At 37.1% G+C, this 21148-nt stretch overlaps 1 protein-coding gene across 6 annotated transcripts in view; it reads left to right on the forward strand.

Moving 5' to 3' along the window:
* C4H7orf50 (chromosome 4 C7orf50 homolog) overlaps window positions 1–18933 on the forward strand; it is a 135780-nt gene extending 116847 nt beyond the window's left edge. For 5 of the 6 annotated variants that reach the window (XM_055709274.1, XM_055709277.1, XM_055709275.1 and 2 more), the window contains 2 exons: window positions 11027–11108; window positions 15477–18933. In XM_055709274.1, the coding sequence (XP_055565249.1) occupies window positions 11027–11108; window positions 15477–15659 (265 nt within the window). In that variant the 3' untranslated portion in view covers window positions 15660–18933. The remainder of the gene's footprint in view (window positions 1–11026; window positions 11109–15476) is intronic. The other variant, XM_055709278.1, reaches the window with a different exon arrangement.
* The last annotated feature ends 2215 nt before the right edge of the window (window positions 18934–21148 follow it).

A 21148-nucleotide genomic window follows, 5' to 3' on the forward strand; every position in this document is an offset into this window, starting at 1 on the left:
CTGTAAAATAACATCTTTATTTCCAAACCTAGTTAAGAAAATTTAATGCATCCTTTCTTAATGACTCTCATTTCCAGTAAAATAAAATTTAGTATAAATGAATTTTCTTAACAGTTTATTAAATGTAGCCATTAGATATTTCTCATTGAGATCCAGCTTTCATCTGTCTATAGTATTATACAAAAGAGATTGCATCTAATTGAATAATTTAGCAGCTTTAATATATTATTTCATCCGAAAATTACTTTTAGAAACCTTGTGAGATATATTAGGGAGATGCAGAAGCAGAAGTCTTTAATAACAGGCCAGTCTGCTTCAGGACCGTATCCTGACAGTAACTAGACACCGTCATTGCTGACCGAAGTTGTGGGTGCTCAATGCTTCACACAATCACTTTGACCTTTTCCATTTGTCTTGAGGAAAACTTGTGCACTATTCAGGTCAAATAAAACCAGAATAATTACAATTACCCATTTCATATAGAAGTATTACAAGAAATTACCTATTGATATTTTTAAACTAAAAGCAGATTGCAAGGATTATTTGCTTTATTTTAAAAAAAAATTCATTTGCAGTCAGGCTTCGTTGAAGGAGTATGAGGCATAGCTTTTTCCTCCCATCCTCTGAAGTCTGCTGTCCCCTGGCTTTCCAAGCTCCTTGCCTAGCGCCTGGCTCTGAGCCCAGGCATCCCATCCTTAACCTGTCATCTGGATTTGAGAAAAGGCATTTTGTACTTACCCATCATCTTCCATTCAGACTATGTTCTTGACATGGCCAAAATGCAATAGGAAGGTTTTATGTTTTCTTGGTGTCATAAAATTTAGATCTAGGAGAATTAACGTGGCTGCTCACTTCTTCAAACACATTGAAACTATTCATCCAGTGCCCAAATACTCATAATAGTGGTGAGTAGTTTGTAGCTCTAGGGAATCATTTAGTCTAGTCAGCCAAAGCCAAAATTAAAATTTAAAAAGCAGTTGGCAATGATTATTAATCAATTAGCTCCAGGGAGCTGTCAAAGCTTCCAAGCCAGAGTTAGAATAGCAATCAATATTTTTGAAATAATAAAACTGGATCCTTAATAAAATTTGTCTCCTGCTTCAGACATTTATTAATATGATGATGCTGGAAAAGGTATCAGTAATTACTTTTATATGAATAAAATTGAATTGGAATGAGAGCCATCTGCGGGAAGCACTAATTGGCAGATCAGTCTTTAAGCATAGATTACTTAAAATGTTAGTAGTGCAACACACATCACAGGATATTAGAAGAGGAGAATCTGATACTGTCCTGAATACTATAGTGGAGCAGCAGATTTTATTATGCAGTGAGATATCTGAACATATCAGCTAAATCAAGAAAATGCGAGTGGGCTGTCAACTGCTGTACGCTTCTAGGTTGATCTCAGTTTTTTCACGGGCTTGTCCCTTTTTAGAACTCTTTTGCAAAAAGAGTAAATCATCTGTAAGGTTACAATTTAGGATATTCAAATGGCTGGGGGTCTGCAACACTCTCCATCTGCCTCTGTTGTACTTCCTAATGAATGTGACAGTGGGATGTCCAAATTGGGATGTAAAAAATGACAAGGATTGTTGATGGGTCTTTTTTTTTTTCCTTTTTCTTTTTTTGAAAGCTTCTATATATGTTCTTGCTGTTGGTCCAGAATACCCCCAAATGTGGTATCCTCTCAGGTACACTGTAAAAGCCATCTGTGTGAATGGGTTATTTGAAGAGGGCCACGTGGGGCTTCCTTTAACAAAGATGAGCTATGTCTAATTAGCCAGCAATAAAAATACTTGGATTTCATTTAAAAAAAAAAAAAAAAGCCTGCAGATGTAATTTCTGCAACAGTGCATCTGGGGCTTGCATCCAAATTAATAAGTATCTGGGTTTTGATACTGTCCTAAAAGAATAAATAAATCCCCTAGTTAAATAAAGGGACTAGGTCAGAATCTGGCAATCCAGGATGTCTTCTATATGCCTACAGAACATTGTCACCAGAACAGGCTGGCAGTGTAGGGTAGGTATGGGGCCAGTCCTACAGCATAGGCTCAAGGTTCGGCTTCTCTCAGAGGGAGGGATTTCAGCTTTTCTGGAGGCTTTAGCTGGAGGCCCTCAACACCACGAAGGGTGAGATTTTTTTTTTTCAGCTGTTTGTCAAGCAAGGAGAGGACACAGGAGGTACTTCACAGATGCTGCTGGTACCCAGCCTGCCTGGCCATCCTGCAGACAGCAGTGGGTGGGTTGCACCCCTTGCATCCATCAGGTTCACTAGACCATGCTCCACAGTCTCAGCATCTCCATTCCTCAAGGGTGCAGGGAAGCCCTGTTGGGAAGTCTGCAGGAACAGGATTTGAATCTTGGGAGGAAGGGAGGTCATCTGGGCTCCCTGCAACTAGGACTAGATATCCTGGATGCTGAGAGTCAGAAAGGAAGAATGTGCATGGTGCTGGAACGTAGCACAGGTAGGCATTTGGCACACAGGCATCACATTAGCTTAACAAGAGAGCATTGGGTTTTCATGTTATATTCAAATGTTACTACAGAGTTCAGAACTGCAGAGGGACACTTCTGATCTTACTGGCTTTGGAAGTCCATTAGGTCTTTGCAAAGGTAGAAACAGCACAAAAACTACACAACCTGAAGTTGGAGACATCTGGTTACAACAAAGCAACACATTTTCAGCAGTGCTGCTGATCAGAGGGCCAGCTGCCTTAGGCACCTTCATTGGGTGCCAGCCTCACTTTGTAGCTTCAGGGCTTCTTGAAATAGCCCATGCATAATAATTGAGTAACAAACTTTCAGCTCAGTATACTGAGCAATAAATTGGCACTTTGGCATCCTGGCTGGTTCAAACCAAAATCAATCGCAGCATCTTCAGTGTTCAAATCCTTCTTTAAGTGGTCATTTCTTTGTCCCTCCTCAAAAACTTTCACCAATAAATTTTTGCATGAAGTTGGTTTCTCTTTCAGCATTACTATATGGAAAACCCTGACATTTCCATACGTTTCTGGTATTTTCTTCTTAAAAGCCAGAAGTTTTGGGTTTGTTTTGGGTTTTTTTTTTTTTTTTAATCATTGCTAGCTTTGAGATAAGCCTTAAAATTACACAGACCTTTTTTTATTACATTAGTAAATGTTTGACTTTTTATACCATCTTTTTATAGCTTGTCTTCAATCTTTCATTAACACTAATATTCTAAGTGTAGCTAGTATGTATGTATGTATGTATGTAAGTTATAAGTAGTAAGTATGACCCAACACTGCTGAAACTATAGATTTTTTTTGTATTGACACTCACAGCAAGGTTAGGGTATACTAATGCTCCACCAGCTGTATACCCATGACTACGTGTTAATGTAGTTTTGGGGCACTGAACAACAGAATTGAATCTTCTAGATCTAGCTTGAAAGGCTGTGCATTACTTACCCTGGTGAGCAGTAAAACCCAGTGATAATTGCTCTAGCTGAGAACCATCCCAGAACTTATTCTTCTCCCAACAGCATGGAATCAGTCACAAACAGTCATTTCAGCCTGATTTCAGCCTACATGCTCTTCATATTCCTCCTTTAAAATACAACAATTAGTTTAAGATTAATAAATTAGTTTTTTCATTTGTTCTTAATTTTTTAATTTATTATTCTTTTTTTCTTTGAGATGTTAGGGGGGAAGAACCTTTAAAAGCTTTAAAAGCTGATTTAAAAAAGCAATGAAAATGAGCTACTGTTTGCAACTCAGCTTGAATCCATGCCTGGGCAGGAGTATTCTGTACCACAGCTGGCTCTCTTTGTGGTGTAACAGTAAGGCTGAAGAGGAGTCACTGTATTTGTTTTTTCTGGGTCTGGTAGTGTATCCTCATCTGATCATCACAAAACATTTATATAAATGGGTTGTTGCCAGCTTTTGAAAGTTATTTTACTTGCAGCTGGCTTCTTACATGATTTTAATACAGACTATGGGGCCCTCTTAATCTTCTCGTACCCCCCAGGATGTTCTTCATGGGAGGGAGGCATAACAGTTGTTTTCATTTTCCCCTTTCCCTTATTTCTGGTCTGGGCATCAGTGTGACCAGGATTAAGTGCCAGAAAAGATGGACATCTGGAGAGGAGATGGGACTTCAGCACAGCATTGGGATAGCACTTAGTTGTATATTGCTTGCAGGAGCAGAACAGATTGTCTGTGAAGGGCTGAAATTCTATTTTCTTTATTCTTCTGTGATAATTCAACTCCTACTTTGTTTTCTTTTTATGAATTTATGTAAAATAAAAAGTACATTTAGCTTAATAATACAGCGATGTTAGCTGTGGGCTTTCAAGCCTACTGCTGACCTTTTTATTATTACTGAAAACAACAGGAAGTTCTCAGCATATTATTATTGCTATATATATATTTCCAGATCAAAATGCTATTTTGCTGCAGGCAGGCTAATACAGATACCACCAACTAAATAACTGTGGTAGAAAAAGAATTTGGAAAAAAAATCTAAACCTGTAAAGGTTATTTTCCCAGTGGAACACTCTTGGCATTTGCAGGTAGGTTGGTGTCTATTCTATGAAAAGTTGATGCGTTGTATCAGAGTAAGATACCCTGCGTGTTTTGTGCCATACATAAGAGATAAGAGCTCTACCGATGACCTGCTGCATGATTTTGAGGCATTGTTACAATATTCTGGGTCAACTTTCCTTTCCATTTATCATCTGTCTCATCTGTTTATACTTGAAGCTCTTCAAGGGAATGTCTCATGTTGCATTTAAACAGTGCCTATAGTCGGGGAGGAAGAGGATTTTTAGCTTGGCTGAAGCTTCAGGATGCAAACATAATATAAAATGTTACAAATAATGGCATGTGATAAAAGTACTTATAATAGAAGATACGCTGTGATAAACATTTTAATCAAAGCTTTGCTTTAAGGCACAAAGGCCTTTTCCTTTTGCTTTATAAATACTTTCTAAGAAAATTCTGTGACCTGTGTAGTTTGCTGTACATCAGATACAATCAGATACAATCTGTCCATATATTGGACATCAGTACAAAAATGGGACACTAAAAAGCACTTTTATTTCTTGCATGTGTCATTCCTAAATCTAAAAAAAAAAAAAAAAGAAAAAAAAGAAAAAGAAAGCTTTCTCCCCTTGCCTTTTCACAAGTCTTTAGACATTATGCTGCGTCTAAACCAGATGGAAGAATATATTAAAAATTGTTTTTAAACCACAGATTGAGAAATGGTGCCAGGATTTTCGACCAAAAATGTGGCACCAATTCTAAAATCTGTTGACAATTTTAGAAAGTTTTCCTCTGGCAAAAGAGCTCCATTAACATCTTTTCTCTTCCAGGAAAATAAGGAAAACCTTTATCTGAGTCATAATTTAATTAGCTTCCAAACTGGATTTGGGAATATCAGTATAAATATATTAACTTTCTCCAGGAATTGGAGCTGGGAGATAGTCATCCATAACGCAAGAAAAACAGTTAAAAATAAACCTATGATAGTATCTAAGTCTGTATCTTGAGTGCTGCCACAGATTAGTGTGTCTAAGGTTTTAACTGCTGCATTCTGATCAAGTTTTTGAAAATATATTTAGAATTTAAATTTGGGATATTTCTGAATGAGGAAAATCAGCATCACACGTGCTTGAAATGAGATTTCCTCTTATCTTGCATTGAGCACTGAAGCGCACTGCAAGTCGGCTTTCTGGGCATGCAGGTGTTGACAAAGACAGACATTCGAAAACTTTTCTTTTTGAAAGTAAATTAATTTTAAATGCCCCTGAGAGAAATAGAAGAAATTCTGAATACCCCCAATAAAAGTAAACACTTTTACATTTCCTTTAAATAATTGTATGTGTTATAACTGGACAAAAATATATTATTCCTACTTCACTATATGCACTATAAGGCATATATAAAACTTCCATCCACATCTATATATATTTTTTATATCCATATAAACCTCCATCCATAAAATGACTCTTCTCCCTCAAGAACAAGCTTATGCCAAATTTCTGCTCCCTCCATGCTGCTTCCAGCGGTTCCAGGGATGCTTTTTGAGATGCTGGATTCCCATCCTCAGCTGTTGGCCATATGTGGTGTGACACTCCCTGCTGAACTGACCTGACAGCAGTAGTTAGTTTCCGAAATCGGGCCTTATAGGGGCAGTGAGCTTACTTTACACATAAGTGCATGGTATTTTAAAGTCGCTGCTATTGTATGTATTGCATTGTGAAATATTACAGCAAATCACTCAAGTGCCAAGTGTTTCAGCAAGGCTTTAAATATCCTTAAGGGAATTTTTTAAAGTATAGTTGCTCTTTATTGAGGAAGCACCTGTTATCCACATTTTTCGGATAGGGCAATGAGTGCAGAAATGATGCCTTTTGCACTGTTGCAGAGAGCCTGAGGGATAAAGTGCTTAATTTGACTCCTGCAAGCCCTAATCATGTGCCACAACTTCTGTTCAGCCATCCTGGTGGGGGCGCATAGAAGAACATAGGTGATTCTTAAAGACAGGTTTCAGGGTGATGAATAATTGAGTATATCAAAACAGAAAAAATACCCAGATAAAATGAGGTAGGAAGAATGTGACAGTTTTTGTATGGTGCTGTAGTATGCTGCTTTTAATATTTTTGATAGATCTTTTCAGTGCAGCCTTGAATGTGGTGTAATGGACCAAATCTGTTCTCTGTCCTTCTCTTGCGATTCAGTGAAGCTTGAGAGAGTAAGTCATAAGGGTCCTCATGGAGACAATCACAGGAGAACAAGAGGTGGCTGCACTCTGATATGGTCCTCAGGGCGGGAGGAACCTTTCAGATTAATTCCCTGATGCTAATATGCTGGAGAAATCTACATTTGGTGGCACCCTGCTTTACCTTAGGTAGGTATCCAGGCTGGAAGGTGTATCCAGGGTGGGCTGGACTGTCAGTGGCACAAAACTGAAGCAGTAGATGTAGGTGAGTCTAGGTGTCCTTGCATTTGGTATGCAGCAGTGGTCCTGTGTCTTCTTCAGCAGTCACATGCCTGTCTGTCTTTCTAGTTTCTGGAGCCTTGTCTCCTACGTGATAATCTTTTCAAGCTGAATGAGTAAAATGGTTGGTTCTTAGCACAGTGCTTTTCAATGCATAAGAGATTATTTAATAATTGTGACAGCTTTGTAGTGTTTTGCCCTGGCCAGTAATCTAAGCAGATGCATTGTGTTGTCTTCCTGAATCCAATTTGTAACAGTAACATTTTTCTCTTTCTGTGTTTCTGGAACCAATTTGGCTACTTTCCCTTCCCCTTCTCTTTCTTCTGGGTCATGCCAGAGAGGACTCTGCCCTGCACGCTACCAGTTGTCTTCTGTTTGCCTACTTACGCTGCCTGTATTCCCATGTTTGGGGAATAGATTTGTGTGAGATTACTTCAATGTACAGACTAGAAGTCATTTATGAGATAGACCAGTCGAATTGTGGGCAGCTTTTTCACATGAGACTCTCATGCTAAAAACCAAAAGCCCAAATGGAAAATTCCCTAAGCCGCTTGATTAATTTGAATCATTTTGTCTGTATCTTCAATTTCAAGTCCATTTAGAAAGATCATTTGCACAAACATAAAAATTCTCTTTAACTAAAGTCAACCAATGTGTTTTTTTATGAGCTAGAGCTTATAAGAAAGATTCAAACATTAACTGTGTAAAGAAGGCAATTAGTGTTTGTACAGTATATTGAAAATTAGCCCAAGGCATACTGGAAACATACATGTTTTACACATGTATATTTTTCATCCAATTCCACAGTATATATCTGATCTGGACAGAGATACTTACTTCCAAAGGCTACCAAATTAATTCAAACTGTGGAATAGGTTGTGATTGTCTGTAAAAAGTTTTTTTATACTGTAATGTAGATGGTCTTACTCTGTATATTTAATCACTCAAAGGAAAAACCTTTTCTACTGCTGTAGTATATCAAGGAAACTTATCTCCATATAAACAGCAAAATGAGACCCCTTTTGTATTACAAAGCTTTAACTTTTGTAGTTTAAAAGTTGAGCGTTTCTAAAAATGTACTAATTATGTCATTCTGATAAAAGGAGTTACCCCTCTCACTTTGTTAGAGTGATACTTTCCATAGGTTTTAAAACTGTCATAGGAGTAGGAAAAAAGCTGTCATAGTCATAGGAATCAGTGGAAAACTTCTATTTTAATAACTGTTGGGGGGGTCCAGTTACAGGGAGCAACTGCCACGTTATCTGTCTTAAAGATTGTGCATCCATTATCATGAGTGTTTTGCCCACAGCCTGATAGGAATTAAGGTCAAGAGACGGGGCTTTTTCCTGAAGGGGGAGAACAGGAATTGATGCAACCATGGGTGGAGTACCAGTTAAAAACCTGGGAGCATTTTCTGAAAATATGAGTACACCCATAGCCTTTTAAGGAAAAGACTACTTTTTTAGCACACTCATTTAGCATTTGATTCTAACAGGATGACAGAGCACAAACCAAAAGAAACAGTTTGTGAAGCTCTGGTGCTGTAATGGGCACAAACATACATTCTGCGGTTGATTATGTTAAAGGATTTGTTGTTTATATGAATTATTATGGTGTATATAGAGCAAAACCTTTCGGGAAGACTAGCTGAAACTTTTGTTTGTTTCTATGAGAGAATTCACTAGAGTGAAAGTCAATGTGGGATCTTACATGCAGGAGTATAACGGCTTGCCTAAACATGTAGAAGAGAGCATATGGTTTTGGTAATAGGCTAATAAGAGCAATTAACCTTATAGTGCACTCATTTGTTGGTCTCAGTTGTTTATAAACTAGGTAATAAAGATATTTTAACATCCTATAGCTTTATAGGAGATTAGTGAAATCAGGCTGTATTTTTCAAATTAATGCCTAAGTACTCAGGTGATAGTGTAAGTGATAGAAACATAAAATTAGCAGAGAATAAAATATTCAGAGTACTATGTGGTGTGTCTAACCAATGGATATAATCACCGATGTGTAAATACATAGTATAGTTTAAAGAAATAAAGAATAAAATAACACGTGTTAAAGATTTTCCTTAGAAGAGGGACTGTTTTCACAGGATGCGGTCACAGATCTGTCATTCAGCTTATTCTTGTCACCTTGCAAAGATTATACTGTAAACTGTTTCCAGGCTTACTTAACATAAAAAAGGATTTTAAATTTACCTTCTCCGTGCTGTGCAAAGAGACAGCATTTCTTATAACATCTTCCATGTAATTGTTTAAAAGAATGAGTTTCTTTTAATGGCAGGCACCATCATTGTAATTTACTTTGGTTTTAAGGTCTTTTAGAAGTCATTTCCTTCAGAAGTGTAATTTTGCTGGTTGCTGTACAGTTGCACACTTTGTTGTGAATGCAAGTGACACCAGGGGTTGAATGATCTTTATTTTGCAAGTACTTTGGTTTCCAAGTTGGTGGTGGTGGGAAAAGGATAGTTTCCCTGTAATATTTTTTATTTGATTCTATAACTTTTGGCATTAGTGCTTTAGGGCTTCTGCTTTTGTGCAATATTTGTTCTGCAAACTTTTGCTATTTGTTAACAGTGCCCCAAAAGAGACCTCTAAATCAGGTCATCTGTGGATTTAGTTTGAGCATGTAAATTGTGATATATTGTGGTTATTAGTGTTTTGTCTGTCCTTCCTGGTTTACTGTTATTTGCCTGGTTTTTACCTTATATGTTGGTTACAGACATTTTTATTGAATTTAGCTAGTGACAACCCTAATGACTTGCTGCTGCTTTTTCTTTATCCTAAATTTGACAGTCAAGACAATTTTTTTCTTGGGGTTTTCTGCAGAGACTTCCATGAAACCCTTCTGTACAAATTTGTGGTCTTTTTTTTTTTCTCTTTCATTGAATTGACTGAACAATGTATTTGCTGGTGCAGCAGTCACTGAATATGAGGATTCTTTTGCTTTATTAGACTTGACAGTGTTTAAACAATACTGATTCTCATACCCAGCTGGCTTTTCAATTGATTTCTGTGCTCTCTGTTGCTGTGTAGAACAAGCCAAAACATTAAAGACATCTTGCAAGCTACCCTCTGAAGACTTGTTTTTCTTTAAAGAAAAATCAAGTAGTGTTCATTTTATAGTGAGATTTGCTAGTTTGCTCATTTGTTTGTAGAAATAAGTGATTCCTTTTTCATCTAAAAAAGAATATACCAGCTTTAAAATCATGTTCAAGATATACATTAATGTGCTGTTCTAACCCAGTTAAAATTTTGCATATTTAAAATATATATGCTAAGCAATCAAAGAACATTTGCAGATGTTAATAATTCATGTACCTGCTCGCTATTAACAGTACGGAAGCAGCCTGAAGTTTTGGGCTAAATACTGGAATCAGAATTCCTGGGGAGAGTGAGATATAAAAAACATTTTTCTGTCCTGTAAACGTCAATATTTAAGTCACCCTTTTAGTCAAATCCCAGCCTTAAAACATATGCTCCTGAAAATGAATTTTCTCTGCTCTAGGACAGGTCATCTGTGATGGGCTTCAGCTATTGTTGAGGTGACCATTGTAGCATGAGTCCCTCCATCCAGTCCTCTAGAGGCTGCTCAGTTTCGGTTCTTTATGAAGTATCAGCTTTCTGAAACCCAGCCTTGCTTCATCATCCTCCCCACCTCCCCAAATGCCCAGGTAGTCCTGAGCTGGACTAAGGATTTGGGGTGCTTAGTTGTTGTGGGGCAAAGGAAGGCAATGACTTCTCAAAAATGACAAGGCAAAGCTGAGGTGAGGAGTGGGGTTTAACATTTATCTTCAAGGAATCAGTATTTTCTGATGAAAATTTACAACATTCTTGGCTATAATGTCTTCCTGTAATCTTTTCACTTTCTGCACGGAAGCCAGGTAGCTGTCCCTCGTGTTCCTTTTGCCACTCACACAATGTCATGAAACTCCATGTCATGCATACAAAATCACTTGGAGTCATTGTAGGAAATATTTTATGAATAATTAAAGTTTTGATCACAAGGTATTTCATGTAAGCAATTTTGATTTTTTTTCTTTCATTTACTACAGCTGGTCTGAAAAGCCAGAAGAATGGAAGTTTCAAAAGACACGACAGACCTGGCTTCTCTTGCACATGTATGATAAAGAGAAGGTTTGTATTTACGCTGGTTTTTCTCAGAAGAAATATATAAAGTTTTATACATCAGTTGTAGCTATTCTTTATTAACCAAAAGTTGCTAGTACTAGCCATGTGCTTTTTTAATAATTTAATAATTTATAAATCAATTCCTTTGGTTTTAAGCAAAGTGCTGAATCATTTTAATTGCTTGTAATTAATCTTTTTGTTTTGTTGATGATCATGTATGCTAGGTTTTTATATTTGATATACGTCAAGCATAAATAGAGCAGATTGGTGTTTTGTATAAATCTGGACCTTACTGAGAATTTGAGTCATATCCTTAATTTTAATTTCTGAATGTGGAACCCCATACCGCAAACCATCATTCTCATATTGCTTCAGATATCTCTGGCTCCATATAAGATATACAGCCAGATCACCAAGATGTTAAAATAGCTTTCCAATTAAAATAGAAGTGAAACCTGATGTTGATTGTAAAAAGCATAAAGTATAACCAGAAGCTACGCTTGCATCATTACTGAAATCCATTCCTTTCATAACTTAAAAACCAACACAGACTGGATTTCCAATAATTGTCTGACCATGGTGTTACTGAATGGGGGGTTGCAGGTCATTCATTTTGTTGTGTCACAGAACAAACATCTCGCCATTTGCACAGTGCCTGCCTTATTGATTCGTTTAGTTGACATTCAGTTAGTTTTGGCTGATTTTTTGTGTGGACTTAAACATTTAAACACACTAATCTTCCCAACCCGAATTACTCAGCAGCTCTTAAGCCAATCAAATCACCTGACATAGGGTGTTAGCTTTATGATTAAAGATACTTCTAGAGAGACAGATAATTAAAAGCAGACTTTCATGAAGGCAAAAGTGGTCACACAGTGTAATACCGTAAAAAGATTAGTTGCAGAATACAAATTTGATGTAGGTATCTAGGTTGTTTGCGCTGTCTTCTATTTTTCAGTTTCTTCTTTAAAAAACTTTATCAGCCTTTCAAAATCAGTGTATGCTTTTTAAAGCTATGTAGGAATTGTTTTACAGACAGAATGATGTTTTTACTTTTTTACCTGTTTACTTTGGGTTTTGTGTTGAAATATATTGGGAAATAATTAACTGTAAGTAGCATTTGTTTTATGTATCAGAACACAGCTTAGCTCCTTATTTCTCAACTGGAATGAAACTTCCTTTCTATTTTTTCAATCTGATGAAAGTCCTATGATTTATTTAAATTCACATATTTTGTTGTTAAATAATCAGAGATGCATTGAATATGAGCTTTAGATAATGATTAACATCTGCATCCAGATTCAGAAAAGTTAGTAGAACTGCTCAAGTGCTTATAATTAAGCATATGATGAAGTCTCTTTCTTCATCAGGACTGTAGGGAAGGCAGACCAACTTCTTTTGAATATTTTTTATACCCAAATTCAGCTTCCTGTCCATTACAGCATAAAATCTGTTGAATATCCAAGCTTGACTAAAATACAAAAGGAGACATGAGTTTCTTTTCTTCCTAAGCCACGTCTTTGATCTCATGGTGTCACTTGGATGCCTACTGAAAAGCCATGCAAAGGAGTGAACTGAGTTTCCTGTGCTGATAGGCCTCTTTCTGTAAGAAATAAGTTGAGGTTTTAAAGTCCTTTGCAACATGAGGGCTTTTTAAAGTCCCTTTAAAATCCATCTGCCGGCTGGCTGAACAGCTTCCAAGCCAAGCCTGTATACTTACAGTGTATATACTTCTTCAGGATCCAGTATAAAATAAACACTAGATCGTTTGCTGATCTTTGTCATCTGGCAGGACATTTTTAGAAAGTAACTCCATCAGCTCTCTGCAGCTTCTGGACTGCAAGGCCCTGGAGCGGTTTCTGAAGCTACCTCAGAAGGTAACTGAGAGAAACAAGCCTGGCAGCAGAGGCAAGCAGTAAGTTCTCTGTGCAGATACCTGTATTTGCTTTGCAAAACATGATCTGCAAGTCTAAAAAGTCTGAAAACTCTTGAGTTACCCAGTATAATTTAAAAGTGATAGCTGTTCTTTTCTGGCTACTATTTTGTAGTGTTTCCCCCCTTTTCCCAATGATGGTAATTATTTCACTTTGGGTGATTTCCATGTTAGTCAGCTGCAGTGCATATTAGCTTGTTAGAACAGAGGCAAGGTTGGTGTGCACAAGAGAAAAAGAAACAAGAAAAAGGTCAAAGCAGTTTACCAAAAGAATAATAATATAGTCCCATAAGCATCACCTCCACTTGCCAGAGCCGTGGTGGGAGATCTTGATATCCAATTTCAAGCCAGCCCAAAAGCTGATCTTAGAAGAAGGATTGCGTTCCTTCTTGTAAAACTTCGCCAAGACTCCCTGAAATTTCAGCTCTTTTATTTGAAGAATTAGAATTTGGATTTCATTAACTTTTTGCTGGCACTTTCTATGTTCCAGTCCTTGCTGTGGCTTTATTGTACGTGTAAGTTAGGACAAAATACCATATTATCTTGCCTGTATAGAACTGTACTGTAAGCGCTTTAAACCTAATAGCTCTGTTAAAGAAAAAAATCAGACTTTTTGAACACTTGAGCATTTATCCTTAGGGCCAAATGCTAAATGTTTTCTAGGCTTCAGGCAGTGACAAGTCTCACTTAGTATTTCTAAGTTTAGAGTAGGCTTTTAATTGCCCCTTCAAGCACTTTGCTTAAGTGATATAATAATAACTGTAATTCCACAGTGAGGTATGACTATACCATGAGGTCTGAGAACAAGAGGTGTAAATTATGTGGATAATTTGGCTAAGGTTTGAAACAGAGAAATGTTGTTGAGCTTTAAAACCTGGTACTGAGCATTTGCATTTAAGGAGCACTGTCATGCTGAAATTGTTTGTGTCTGAATGTTTTTGTCTGTTATTAGTACCAGTTTACTGTGAGTAAAAAGGTTTCAAAAATACTTTTTTTGTTATGTTCGTATATTCGTATGTTATAGCAACAGTTCATATATCATCTATGTCAGTGTAAGTTACTGTAAAATAATTATTTTTTTGTAACTGTGTTGTTTCTTTAATGCAAGAGTGTTTGTGTGAAGAATTAGAAGGTTTTCCATAACATATAAGTTACAAGGCTGAATGCAGACTTTAATTTTGATTTATTACTTTGTAATATCCTTGATTGATGAAGGCAGTGTTGGAATATTCTTTCTTCCTCTTCTTTTGGAGTGGTAGGAGTTTTAGTGATCAAAGTTATGCTGCCAAATGTCAATGGAGAAATAAGTTGTAAATTAAGTATCTGTTGAAGCTCTGTCTTCTCTGAAATATTGATACCTTGCAGAATTGAAACAGCCCTCAAATAATTAGTCTCCAGTCCTTTAAATACTTACGTATGTGTTTAACTTGACTCATGTTGACTATGCCTTTTAAAGTTATATGTGTAAAGTTAAATATGGAGAAAAATATTTGCAGAATTAGGTCATTTTAACATCTCCTGATTCACAGCAAAAATATTCTCTTATTGGCTGAAACCTGTTCCACAGATATACAACATAAAGTTAAGATATGCTTCAACGTACATCTGTTCACCTAATACTTTTGAAAATACATTGGTTTGAAAGACTGAATAAAACATTCAAAAGTCTTTGCTGGGTTATTGCCAAAATTATTTGATGTAATGATCATTTAAATTATATGTTGTACCAGATAAGGTAAAATTTAACTTATCACTAGTTAATTAGAAAGGGAGTGAAATGTGGGTAGTGCAACTATAGATGGCTAAGCTACTTTTAATGTTAGACGTGTTAGTAGAGCCTATCAGTTTTAGTCAGCAGGATTTAAAAATTATTTCCATATGTCTGAATTAAATTTGTTTTTCAAATAGAATTCTGTTCCTTTGTATAAGCATTCTGTCAAAGTACTTGATGGTGGGTGGTAGCTCATCTTGGCAAACAAATAATTTCGGGTAGGGGCAAAGGTAATTCCATTTAAATTCTTTCCTCAGACATATGCATGCAATTCTCACTGAATTTAGTAAGGTTTGCATACATGTTCCCAAAAGTAGGATTTGGCTAGTGGGTTTTTTTTTTTTTTTCTTCCAACAACCCTCACAGCCTTGAGCTCACTGTCAGGGAGTGTTTGCATTTGCTGATCAGCATTTCCACATCTGCTTAGAATTTCCTCTCAGATGCTTTGCCCATCTGAGCGCATGACAGTTCTCTCACCGTGGTCCATCCCTCCTGGCAGCTTGAACCTTGGCAAGAAGCACTCGCTCAGAGGTGGGCATTGGCAAACGCAAAAGCCCATGTGGTTCTCCTAATTATCTTTCAGGTGATGGGTTGACATGATTATGAATGAGCATTGAGAGAGAAGAAAATAAAACAGGGTTTTTTTTCTTCCTTGTTTTTTTCTTTAAAGGTTCCAGACAAGTATTTCACCATTTTACTGGATTATCTGCAAGGTCTTCAAGGGAGTGCACGAGACATAACTGTGCAGAAAGCTGAAGCTTTTATGAAGGAATTTGACGGTTCCAATGCAGAAGACCCAGACCTGTTGGAGAAGTGTGAGCGCATACGACAAGTTCTGCAACTGCTGTCCTGAGAGTATTTTTGTGTCTTAATGGTTGTCTGGTGGAGGACCTGGTCTCGTATACAGAGCCTGTAAATCAGTTATAAAAACATATTTTCTAATATGAACCCTAATACTAAATTTTCAGATTTTGTACTTGTAATTTTTTTCCAATTGCAAATATTTATGTTTGGAGGTGATGAAATAAAAATAACATATTTGGTCCATAGACATGCTATTATAAGTAATCTTACTGCATTTCTTTAGAAAAATAAACCTCTTTTTCTTGGTAGTTTTTCTCCACCTCCCCCTGTAATTACTGTTAAATAAGAGGAGCTTTGCAGTTCTTAATAAGAAGAGCAAAGGAACCAACAAAAAGCCTGGAGGGTCTTTTACAATGGCAGCTTTTAAAATGAGCATGCAGTACAGTGCTTGCTCAGCCAGCTGTAATCTATCGTGTTCAGCTTTAGAAGTATGTCATGTGGATTTGGGAGAGATCATTTTCAGTCTGTTGAACATGGGTTGTATAACACAGTTGCTTATTAGTACTTCACATGGTGATCTGGAGATACCATCAGCTTTGTTAGTTTTCCTTTTATATTTTAAAGTTTTGAGATGTATTATGGCAATTGTTTAGATAGTCAGATAATGCACAGATGGGAACAGATCAAATCCTTTGACTATATGTAGTGAAATCATCTGATTGTACCTAAACTTACCCTGTGAGAAGTGCTGTGCTGCAACGTTTTGTTTCTAGCCTGCCAATATTGCATTTTCATCTTTCTTTTGTAATTGGCATCCAAAAGAGTTAATTTGTGTTCATTCACTTTGACGTGAGACATTTGTCTTCTATGAACATGCTGAAAATGAGGCTTTCAAGTAAAAACCAAGGACATTAATTACTCAAAACGTGGATGATTGGCTTATTTAATAACACTTGTACTCAGACAACATTCTTGACCTGATTCTTTAATGTTTCTACAGACATTGTTCATACTTTTTTAATAACAAAATATGTAGTGTTTAAAAGTGTGACTGTCTTTGGGAATTATGGCTTTAATTTGGATGGGTGAAGGGGGGAGAACCTATCAATACGCAGGCCTGATTTTTCAATAACAAGCATTTGAGTGGATTGGACAGCCTTTCACAGTCACGGATTACCACAAATCTTTAAAATTATGAAATATATTACGAGCAACAAATAACGTATGCTTTCTGACTTCTTGAAGGTGATGTTTTCAGCCAAAAAAGACTGACGACCAGCATGCCCTGCTCTGACACAGTGACTGGGATGGAGTTCAGTGCAGCGGTGAGCAGGTTGGCAGCGGTGGTCAGCCTCTCCGTTTTGCTGCTGATGGTTCGTCAGCAGCTCAGGGGCTGTTCCTGTACCGCGGGGCGATGGTTGGCTGGGGGCTGTGGAGGGTGTACGCAGTGTCAAAGCCCTTCTGAGGCCCAAAGGTATATAAAACTGATCTTCCAGTGTAAAAAGCTGGTGAAAAGGGTCTGTAACAAAGACCAGTATTACTGACATTTAGTGAACTTGTACAAGATCATTGGATCTTATATTTTGCATCTGAGAATATGCATCTGGGAAAAACTGTCACTCCAAGAAGAAACTTTTTCACACAAAAATGTGGGTCTGCATGCATTTAATATATCTTGTAGCTTAAAAGCACAAGCACAATGCAACTGTATTTTGGAAGAGACTTCTAAAAAACATTGTTAAGGTAAGGTCTAGGCAAAAAGATGTGAACCTTTAATGATTTTGACATATTTGGCAAGGTTTGCCTTTCTTGGACTTTGGTTCTGACCATGTGCAAATGTTGACAAATCTGTGAGAAGAAAGACTTTGTAGATCAAGAATGTCATACTTCTTTTTATATCAAGTAATATTAAAAGCACATAAGGCCTGCCAATCTGGAGTCCATGTGAACAATAACATTTGGTAAAGAACAGTTGGAGCCTCTCACCAGTGCAGTAAGAGACCTCTGCAACTGGGGTCCTGCTCTGCTCTCCTCTTCCTCAGCTGCAGTTCCAGCTTTCCCTTCAGTGCTGCCGATTGCTGAATGAAGGATGTGGTCTTTGGCTTCTGCTTTTTGCAGTTATGGAAAATTCAGAAGTTAAAACCTAAGGTAATTGTTGCTATGGTTGTGTTTGGTAGAGAAAGCAAAGTATGTTGCTTTCTGCTGTGTGTCTCTTCGTGTATGGTACTGTTCAATGGTCAGTGGCGTCTTGAAATTGGCTATAAGGCTTGTAAAACTTCTGCTTTGTATTGTTGCTGTAGATGTCTTGGGTTTCAAAGCTCAATATAAAAAATCTTAAGTGTTGTCTAATATTTGATATTGTAGTGCGAATAGGAAAGGACACTTAAATCTTGCTTTTTTGCCCCTTTTCTTAAAAATTTTCAACTGGCTGGCAAACAACTCATCTTCAAAACATCCATGAAATGCAAAAACAAACACATTTTTGGGAGCCATGTATTGCTAGGCCCATTTTAAAGACAAGATTGTGAGTACACAGACAGTTTACCCCACACAGCGTTGCAAATGCAATAACATCTCTGGCAATCAAATTCTGTCTTTTCCATATGCTAGCCACCAGGCCAGCTTCTGCTTCCTGCTTAGCTTGGCATTTTAATCTGGGAATTTACATTGCGTGATGAATAAATATAGAAAGATTTCCTTCATCATGCATTTTAAATGATGTATTTTAAATTATTAAGTGTATAATCAGTTATTGAATTCCTGTAGCTGGCCAGAGCTGTACAGCAAGATATAATCTGGCACTTCATTATTTTGCCATTTGGTCATGTAGAATTTTCAAATCTCAATATTGCTTGTAGGTTAGGCAATCATATGACTACAGATAGGACAAAATCATGTCTCTTCGTCTGTTTAAATCAGTCTACTGTGTTAATAAAAATTGCATCCAAGGCTACAAGTAGCAGTGTGTACAGACCGACAAACTACATCTTCATCTGCCTACTCTAATTGTCTTCTAGTTGAGTTAATCTGCATTGTGTAGCTCTGGCTAGAAGAATTCGTATTCTAAGAGAATGCTGAAGTCAGGACTTCTAGGCAAAATAAAGGGACATTAATTACTTAGATTTGCTTAAAGCTGGAACCATGCCTCTAATGGAAGTGCTAATTACTCAAAATATGACAGTGTAAAAAGTTCCCCTTAATTTGGCTGATCCTTGCTATGGATTATGTATCTTCTTGGTTCTCTGCTGTCTGCCTACAATTTTAATTTGTTATCACCGTTGTAAAATTACTGGGTAAATGAATTCTCTGTTCTTATTTGGAAAGGGTGTGTCATAGCTGTTGAATGTGTAGTTTCTTTCTTTCCTCTCACTGGAGAAGCTCTGCTGTGTTTCTGTTGATTTTAAAACAAGGTGACTCTTGACTTATCTCCCATCGTTTCAAGTAGTTTAGAAATGAACCTCTTTGGTTTGAGTTTGGGATTTGTTCTGGGGTTTTTGTGTTTGTTTTTTTTTAACCTATTGCCACTGAGTAAGGCATAGTAACAAACATTAAAGTCTACTGACGTTTCTGCAAATAAGTGTCAGAAAAACAACCATAAAAGAGATCTACGTTGCAAAGTCAAGCACTCAGAAAATTAGAAAACATAAGAATGGAAATTGTCTGTGTAATTTTAATTTTACTCATTCATGCATATGTAGTGTGATGCAACCTCTTAATTATGTCACCAGTGCTGTATTTTCCATTGTGTATTACTGCGATACAAATCCTTTATTCAGTGTTTCACTTGCAGTTTTGCTGCTATTCTCGATTTTAAAATTGAGGTCTATGAAGTAGTACTAAAGCTAGGGAAGTAACTGTGCTGTGTGGATTTGATCCTGCACAGAAGAAATAAGTAGGAACTTTTCTATTCATTTGGTATGGGAACTAGTCATAGATGTTTCATCACAAAATGTTCCCTTTAAAACATGTTTTAATGTTCTGATTCATTTACAGTCAAAATACTGAACTGATGTTACTTAATTTAAATCCAGTTTTGTTGACATAAAACTTTCCAGGGACTTATTCTGGTTTAGCCTTTGGTTTCCTTTTATGTCTTCCTTTCGGTACAGCTGAATGAGTTAGTTATTTCTGTCCCTGCAAATAGGAATATTAGTTGTTTACAGTGATTCCAGTCAAACAAGGACACAATTAAATGTGCTTGCCTTTGCAGGACAAGCTCATTTTAGCAGTGAATTATAATTACATTCTATTTTAAATTCTTCATAAGAACATACATAGTTAACAACTTAATACAGTCAAAAATAATTATTGTTTTGATATATGTTTTTTTTCCCTACAAGGAGCAGGGAATACCAAACTAAATAAAACTGAGTAAATGGTGGAGGAAGGGCAGAGCAAAACAGTGGTTTATATTTCTTTGTCAAAACAAAGCTGAATAAGAAGCTTGTGCTACGAAGAAAGTTTGACTAGTGTTACAGACACAGAGGGAGGGCACTTTTGGTTAAAAACAGAACAGTCATAGGGTTGCTCTAACTGCCTTTTTTTTTTTTTTTCCCTGCATGCAGAAAATGTTTGGCATTCCCCAACAAAACCCACGAAAACACCTACGTCAAAATGTTAAATAGGTTTTGAAATCAAATACTTAAAGGTCAAGAAATGCCACATGTGTATAAATCGCCAGAAGAATTCAAATTCTACCTCTCTGTGCCTCCAGCCTGGAGACTGAATGAAGGGGGATTGTGTTAGAAGGAACAAGCAAAAAACCCTGTTATGTGGGCACATAAAGATTACCAGTGACACTCCTATTCATAGGAAGGTGGAATTGCATTTCCTATTAGCTTTAGTTACTCCGTTTTTAAAAAAGTTTTCTGCTAATTGAAATATCATGTAGCCTTTTGCTGTGACAACTTCCATCTATTCTCCTTATGGTCCCACATATATTTTATAAAATTGTAAGCCATGGGACACAGGATATGTCACTCATTTTGTTATAAATAGCTAATCCTAGCTACAGCACTGTGAAAATCATCGTTTGCTGTTGAGCTCCTTTGGACCCGAAGGAGGATGTTGACACTGTGTTTCCCTGTACTGGTCTAGAGGTACAACAGGCTTTGGCAGCAGCCTTTGTATCAGCTGGGCTTTCTTAAGTCCATGAAATTGCCCGAATCCGGTACAGTGATGCCGCTTGTGGAGTCTGCCAAGTAAGCAGCAGCATTTGTCTGCGGAGCTCTGTGAGACATGGGGCTGCAGGATCTCGGCTGCTTGGGATGCTCAGCCCACAGCTTAATGCCTTATGTGGCCTTGCTGCCCCATTTGAGTCTGGAGCTGCTGGGAGTTGCAACTGTTTGATTTGTCTACTTTCTGTGGGCTTCATTAACAAACTGTTTTAAAGCTATTTTGGCATATTGAAAGATTAAGCTACAGTGGTAGCGTTCCTCTGGTAGTATAGATTCCTGTAAATAGACTTCATGGTTTTCACAAAGACAGTGCCCTTACGAGAAACAGAAGCTCTTGCAGGATCCTGGAGATGACTGGCCA

Source organism: Falco cherrug, chromosome 4, assembly GCF_023634085.1.
Source record: "Falco cherrug isolate bFalChe1 chromosome 4, bFalChe1.pri, whole genome shotgun sequence".
NCBI lineage: Eukaryota > Metazoa > Chordata > Aves > Falconiformes > Falconidae > Falco > Falco cherrug.